The sequence below is a fragment of the Propithecus coquereli genome, unplaced genomic scaffold (genome assembly GCF_000956105.1).
Source record: "Propithecus coquereli isolate 6110/MARCELLA unplaced genomic scaffold, Pcoq_1.0 Scaffold15, whole genome shotgun sequence".
In the NCBI taxonomy this organism is placed as follows: domain Eukaryota; kingdom Metazoa; phylum Chordata; class Mammalia; order Primates; family Indriidae; genus Propithecus; species Propithecus coquereli.
Window position 1 is genome coordinate 3,768,768 of NW_012139413.1, and position 8,265 is coordinate 3,777,032.

The 8,265-nt window shown below is 34.3% G+C and overlaps 1 protein-coding gene across 2 annotated transcripts in view; it reads right to left on the reverse strand.

Moving 5' to 3' along the window:
* Nucleotides 1-8,265, reverse strand: part of PHC3 (polyhomeotic homolog 3 (Drosophila)) — a 73,159-nt gene that overhangs the window by 10,131 nt on the left and 54,763 nt on the right. For both annotated transcript variants that reach the window (XM_012640179.1, XM_012640180.1), the window contains one exon: nucleotides 5,361-5,520. In XM_012640179.1, the coding sequence (XP_012495633.1) occupies nucleotides 5,361-5,520 (160 nt within the window). The remainder of the gene's footprint in view (nucleotides 1-5,360; nucleotides 5,521-8,265) is intronic.

The window sequence follows — 8,265 nt, forward strand, 5'->3', positions numbered from 1 at the left end:
TCCCAGCTACTCAGGAGGCTGAGGCAGGAGGATCGCTTGAGCCCAGGAGTTTGAGGTTGCTGTGAGCTAGGATGACGCCACGGCACTCTAGCACGGGCAACACAGTGAGACTCTGTCTCAAAAAAAAAAGAAAAGTAACAGTTTCATATCCTATTTTCCACATAACAACTAAAAGAGTACTAAGACATGTGAGAAGTCCTCAAGAAATACTTCAGTAAACTTGTTAAATGCTTAAATCCACCACATTTTGCCATTTTCTTGCATCATCAAAATTCCTCTGCCAAGTCATATAAAATATGCAGCAAAGGCACTTTACTAACTAAAGCTTGTAGCTGTGGGCTCCATATGTGCTCTTTGTTACTCATTTAACAAAGACTTGTTAAGAGGAAGACAAGTACCTCTAGTTTCTTGGGCCAAAAAAAGAAAATGAAGATAAGGACTTGGAAATATAGACATGGATGTCATGTACTCAGTAAGCTCAGGCACTAACATTATCCCAGTTTTAGTGGAGAAGCAGATGGGAAAGTGCTAAATCAAGTGAAGGTAGCAAGAACTACTAAAAAACATACTGTGAAGTAATATTGGACATTGGTAGGACATCCAAATACATTATCCTGACTAACGAAATCATGAATTAACAAGTGACCACTTTAAGGAAATTCTCAGGACTACTTTCACAAACAAAAGTCACCGAGTTAGTAGTAATGAGGAAGAAATAGTCTCAAAACAAGTAAACTAAAAATTGCCCCTTCCAATGACATGGGGATGGCTTTCACAAAGCTGTGACCCAGTCAGAACACCCACCAACATATTCCTGGGACCTGTTATCATAATTCCCAGGAGTACTGTTTTTACTGTGTCATGCTTATAACCTGGTGTGACTTTGAAAAGCCTGTACAGGAGACAGAATCTCTCACTCAACCACCACTGCCACAGCTCCAGCCCTAAAGAGTCCATTCCTCAAGTTGTTCCAGGAAAGGCTATGCTGAAAGCTTTGTTTCAAAGGTTTTTTATTAACTAATATAGCAATGTACAACACCTGATAATAGGTTAGAATACCTTTTGAAGAAGGAAAATGTTTTTGCTGGTGATAGAGGGGAAATACCAAAAGGAGATGGTTTACAGTTAAAAACCTAACAAAAATAGAATGTGAGTTTTACTTCTCATAAAGAAGTGAGGGACATTGGTTGGGCACAGTGACTCACACCTGTAATCACAACACCCTGGGAGGTCAAGGCAGGAGGATCGCTTGAGCTCAGAAGTTCGAGAGCAGCCTAAGCAGGAGTGAGACCCCGTCTCTACTAAAAATAGAAAAATTAGCCAGGTATGGTGTCACCAACCTGTAGTCCCAGCTACTTGAGAGGCTGAGGCAGGAGGATTGCTTTGAGCCCAGGAGTGTGAGGTTGCAGTGAGCTATGAAGACCCCACTGCACCCTTGCCAGGGTAACAGGGTGAGACAACATCTCCAGAAAAAAATTAAAGTGAATATAAATTTTAAAAAAAAAGAAGTGACGGACATTAACAGATTCAAAAATTCCTGTTCTAATTTTTCAGTTAGATTTTTAACAAATCTAGTAACCAAAGTTACTCTTCACATTTGTGAATGAAAAACGCAGAGCCAAAGAGTTCAAAAAATTGCTGATTTAGCTAATAAAAATGAGATTCAGAGACAGCTGGTAATTCTCCAGCACCCATTCTTTGCTTTTCTTCCATAGTAACAAAACCCTAGAAACATGGCCATCCAGAATAAAAACTAGTTTCTGTCCTAGGTGTGGCTGATTTCTGACCAATGGGGTATGAATACAAATGCTCTCAACTTTCAGATGGTGCCCTCTCCCACTTTCATTGGTTAACATGTGATCATGAAGATCAGCCATCTTGAAATGAAAGCAACATTCTAGGGACAGCAGACACAGAAGACAGTGGAGCTTCGGTACCCAACACCAAGGAGCTACCACGTAAGCCCTGGACTGCTGACCTTTGGATTATGTCAAAGAAAATCAAACTCCTATGTTATTTAATCAAATATTATTCTGGGTCTCTAAGAAGTGACCAAACCTATATCCTAATTAATACAGGCCTCTAATTTTTTGTGTGTGTGGAGGAGTTATAATACTTTTTAATTTCCCCAAAGACCTGAAATTGCATGAGGATCAGCAGCAAAGACAGGTGATGATTTACCAGGGAAGGCAATAAGATATCTTTGATACATCACAATCTAATGGTTGGAGATACTGGTTATAGAACCAGTCCAAAGAGAGCCATAGTTTATCCTTTAAAAAGAAAATAATCCTTACCATAAAGTTTTTACACTGAAATTATATACACACTACTAAAACCAAAGCCACTAAACAAGTGACCTCACCATTTTACCCTATAAAAACATCCCATAAACACTGAAATTATACAATTACCTTGGAAAATTAAATTATAAATATCTAAAATTTTAGCACATTTTGTGTAAGTATTTCTCCCCTATGAAATATATTATCTTTAAGTCTTCCTTTCCTTACTGTGGTATCTTGCCCTGTTGAACTACCCTTTGCCTTGTCTCCCATCAGTCCTTTCCTTCCCTTCCCACCGTGACTGCAGGTGACACTTACATGCCAAACCTCTACATACATCCTACAGATGGTCAGCGAAGTTTCCCAAAATACGCTTTTGTTCATATCACCTGCATAAAAATCTTCGGTAACCATCCCCTTGACAAGGTTAACTCCTAACTCCTCTAATATCCATGGGACTCTAGAATCTGACTCTGGTAGTCTTACCTGCCACTCCTCCTCTAATCCAAACCTCTATTCTAAGCCTCCTAAAGTTACCTAGTACTTACACATACTTTGTGCATTTACTCATGGTGTTCTAACCTGAAATGTCCTTCCTGTTTGTTATCTTAAATCTATGCATTATTATCCAAGACCCAGGTCATATCTTATCTCTACAGGAAACTCACCAAACTGAGAATAATCTCAGCCAGTTTTAATGTTCTAAATTCTGTCGATATAATTCATTGAAAATTTACCATTTGTTGTTTCGTAGGTATCTATTATGGAGATTCTCTAGTCCTAAACTAGATTAAAAGCTCCTGGAGGGCAGGGGAGTTGTTTTACATATATATCACATTCTAGAACACTCTAGCATATGTTGTATGTCCATTATATTATAATCTGAGTACCATAAAATATGTTGTGAAGTTCCCTAAGCAGATTTCCATGTTCCTTCTAAGTGTGTACACAAGGGGGCACATTATAAACACTTTTTAGCCTACAACTTTCATTTATACATTTACTGAAATAGAGGCAAGAAAAAAGAATACTTGTACATTCATCTTTACTACTTTTCATCTCAAGTGAGAAATGTTCTCAGATAGTATGTATAACTTAAAGCAAATATGTGGGAATAAAATGAAATTAAATTCACGACAACAAAATGCACAACATAGACCTCGTTTGGATACTGACTTGAAACAAATAACCATAAAAGGACTTTTTTTAAAATAATCGGGGAAATCTGAATATGGATCAGGAATTAGATGACACCAAGGAATTACTGTTTTGTTATATGGGATGTAGCATTATAGTTATATAAGAAAATGTATGTATTTTTAGAGATGCACAATGATATATATATCGGTGAAATAAAATAAGGACTGATTTTCAAAGAGGGTGGTGGGAGGGAATAAAAGGAGGGAAACAAAATGAATGAATGAAGGTAATGTGGCAAAATAATGTTGAAATGATTGAAATCACTGTTGAGTCTGAGTGATGGGTTGTGTTTATCACACAATTCTAATTGTATGTATGTTTGAAATTTTTCATGTTTAACATTCTTTTAAATCAAAAAAACGAAACTGAACTCGTAATACAAGTTAGCAGTAAAAATCAAATTTTATACTAGTATTATACTCTTTGCTGTTCAAATAATAAGTAAAACAGTGATTAATACATTGCAACAGTTTATAAAGTACTCACAAAGTCAGAAGTGCCATCCTTTCAAAAGTTAGAAAAACTGGGCAAAAACAACATCTATTTTGTTTATCACCATAATATTTTGCTTAATTTAGCAAAGTAAAGGCATATAGTATAGGCTCAATAAATATTTTCAAAATGAATAAATCAAATTTAGATGAAATATGCTGATATATTGAGGATAATTACCTGAACACAGATATTAATTAATTCACTACTGTAGAGCCCTGACTATACTAAATGCTATTACATTAAATTGAATTATATCAGTTGCAGGGCCATGATCAAAATCGATCAGGAACAGTCTCACGAAGATGCTCCTATAGAACACAGCTAGTTTTTTTGAACCAGAAATTTAGAAATTCACCCAAAAACACCAGTACTAGCATTTGCTGATTTTAAATAGCAAACTCAAGGTATAAAATATATCATTTTCATGTTTATTTGTGTTTGTTTTCCTTGAGTCATTTTGCATACCACTTTGACTTCTATGGAATATGCACTATTAGAATAAAGCCTATAAGAAAGGATTATTTGACATTAAGAAGATTCAGTAATACTTTTCTTTAAACAAATTTAATTGCCTCTTGATTGAAGAGTACATCCCTAATACAATTTTTTTTTTTTTTTTTGAGACAGAGTCTCACTGTGTTGCCCAGGCTAGAGTGCCATGGCATCATCCTAGCTCACAGCAACCTCAAACTCCTGGGCTCAAGCGATCCTCCTGCCTCAGCCTCCCGAGTAGCTGGGACTACAGGCATGCACCACCATGCCCGGCTAATTTTTTCTATATATTTTTAGTTGTCCGATTAATTTCTTTCTATTTTTGGTAGAGACGGGGTCTTGCTCTTGCTCAGGCTGGTTTCGAACTCCTGAGCTCAAACAATCCGCCCGCCTCAGCCTCCCAGACAGCTAGGATTACAGGCGTGAGATACCGCGCCCGGCCCCAATACAATTTTAATACCTACCTGATATCAAACATCAGAACGTGGAAAGTCTAAAATCAAACAACCCAGAAGCTCTAAATTTTTAAGCAAACTCAGTAAAATAGTCATTTGTTACTTAAGTATACTTAAAAAAATAAAGAGACTTGGTTGTTTTGATGCTAAAATTCTGAACTGCTTTCTCTCAGGTATAATGAAACTTTTCCCTCCCATACTCCCTCAAAAGTAAAACTGACATTGCACAAACTGACACTACTCTTGCTATTTTAGTTATTTGGCCATTGAGAGTCTGGTTAGCTTTTCTATTATTTTAGTCAAATAATGCACTGTATGAGAATAAAAATGAATACATCCAAGTGAAAATCTGTGCAGAATAAAAATCTATGTCCTGTTCCAAGCAGTAAAAGTCAAAGTGAAATTAAGAGTATCTTAAGTTAAATTCACAAACCTTCAGCAATCATATCTTCCATCTCTGTGTCAGACGAATTATCGGCATGCTTTGTATTATTCTGTAGCTCTGGCTGAACACACACTGAATTTATCACCTGATTATCCAAAAGGGGCCTTTTTTTCACAGGCTGTTCTATTAGCAAAGATGAACGAGTCACCTTTAAAAAGGAGAGAGAATAAAACGAAATAATCTCTAAAAAGACATTCAGAAATAACTTAGTTAAAAAAAACCTCTTGAAATGAATGCTATCTGTGATCATTTATTTGTTCAATTGATCAGATCCATTCATTACATGCTTTATTCCTTGAGAAAAGGTTAGGCAGTCTGGACATATAATCTTTATTTCTTGTCACCAGCAGTATGACTGCTTCACACTGTTTGTCAAATAAAACCTAGTATCTGAGTTTAGGCAAATAGTTTTAAAAAAAGCCTTAAAATTCAGCAATTCCTTATGTTCAAAATTAATATTAATCATCAAGTTATCCTGCACTATGAATATCTCAGTAGCTCAGCAACACTGAAAAACAAAGGCAATAACTATCAGTATATTTAGAAGTTGGGTATTCTTTTTTTTAACTTTACAAAATTCTACTTTATTAAGCAATTCTCTCTTGAGTTCTATGTGCTAATTTTTTTCCTTTGGAAACTTCAGTGTTTTCCATATGAATGCAACACAAATAAAAGATCAGCAATAAATTTTGATTAGCCAGTATCCTCAATTAATGAGTTCTTTTCTACAAAAACTTTTAAAATTTATTTTTGATGCACAAAGCCTTTTACGTGCAGGATTAATGATCACGACAGACCACTACTGTATGTATTTTATATACAGGGAAACTAATGTTCAAAGTGTTTAGGTGATTTCTTTACAAAAACAAAATCAGGACTAGAACTCAAGTCTCCTGGCTCCTACTTTAGCAATTTAGTCCACTGGAATCACAAAGGAAATGGAAAATCCTCAAACATTAACAACAAAACATTCACTTACGTTCAGTATACTTGGTTAAGTCATGAATACTACTTACTTTAGAAATATTTTCAGCTAAAACAATTTAAACCAAAAATATTTACTTAATCACTAGCAAGCCCTCAGAATAAGATGACTAGAACATCTTATTCCTCAAGAATGCTGGTTAAGTCTTGAATTTCTGCTACATATAGGGAATAACAGCTTATCGGAAGTTTCTACATTTAACCTTAAGAATATAATCACCCACAAACTTTTTAATCTTGTTCATTTCAGTCAGACATTTAATATGCTTCAAGTAAAACTTATGGAAGTTATTGCTTAAAAAAAACTGTGATATTCAACGCTGGTAAGGCATATACTTCTGATGGATGAATACATTTAAATAATCTTTTCAAAAAATAGTTTGGCAACATATATCAAGAATCTTATGAATATATATGTGATATCATAACTCTACTTCTAGGAATTCATGCTAAGAAACTGATTTAAAATGTGGATGATTTATATATACAGATATTCCTTTCAGAACTATCTGAATAGTGAAAAACTGGAAACCTAAATGCCCAACAATAATGGAAGGATTACATGAATTATGAATGTTCATAAAGTGGAATATTATGTAACCTTTCAAAATGTTTCCAAAGTACTATTAATGATGTGGGAAAATAAATGCTCAAATTTATTAAGTGAAAGAAGCAGAACTATAAATACAATAATAATCTTGACTCTATGAAAAAATATATATAAACATACACATTATGGTATTAATGGGAATTATTTGCTCTATACATTTTCCAAATTCTCCATGTAGAACATGTATTACTTTTGTAGTCTGAAAAAACCAAAGTTATGGTTGTCACTAGTGATAATAGATAATAATAGCTAAGGCTATTAAGGGCCAGGCACTACACATACTATTAATAATTTATGCACATTTAATTCTCTCAACAACCCTAAGAAACAAAGTATCATCTACATTTGCCAGATGAGCAAAATGAAGATCAGAAAGGTTGAATATGACAAAGGTTATACAGTCAGTATGTGGCAGATAGCGGAAAAATATTGTTCCTAAATTTCAGCCTTCAATCAGATTTTTAGAATGCTTTAAAACGTTCAGCTCAAAATGAAGGTGTTCTATCACTACAAGTCTTATGATTTGAGACTAGATGTGCATAATTTATATGCTAATATCTAGAGATGAACATTTTTTCTTAAAAAAGAAATCAAAGATAGACATAAAAATATAAAATATTTCTTTTGAAGGCCTTTGAATTTTCAGATTCATGGGTAAAAATCTTGCATTGTGATAGTTGGTTACCCAATCAATTGCCTTTGTGTTCGGTTTCTTGTGGGTGTGTGTTAAAGCTGGATTTCCTACAAGAATTCTGAAATTATGTACAGCTGGTCTCAAATTGTAAGACTTACAGTGATAGAACACCTCCATTTTGAGCTGAACATTTTAAAGCACTTTTAATATCCAATTGAAGGCTGAAATTTAGGAATAATGAGAAAATCTATTTGCTAATTTTAAACCACCAATTGGGTAACTTTAGATGTATTAGGCCATTGGGAAGTTAATATTTTCTGCACTCAAGTTATAGCTCACAAAGTATCACGTACTTTGAAACACTATTTTTAAAATAACACATTTTAGGTGTCATTTCAGTCCCCCTGCAAAGAAAAAATAATTGGAAAGTTTATTTCATTAGAGTAAACTTCCAACTACCTTTCTCTAAAAATTATAAAATTGATACCTCTATATCCTGAAAATTTTTTCACTTTTTCCTTAGTTTATATCTCTAAACAGCTAGCATAAAATTCTAGATAAAGATTGACAACTTTTTTTTTTGAGACAGAGTCTCACTCTGTTGCCCAATTTTTTGAAATAAAATTGTAAGATTTATATTACAGAAGAATAAAAGACAACTTTAG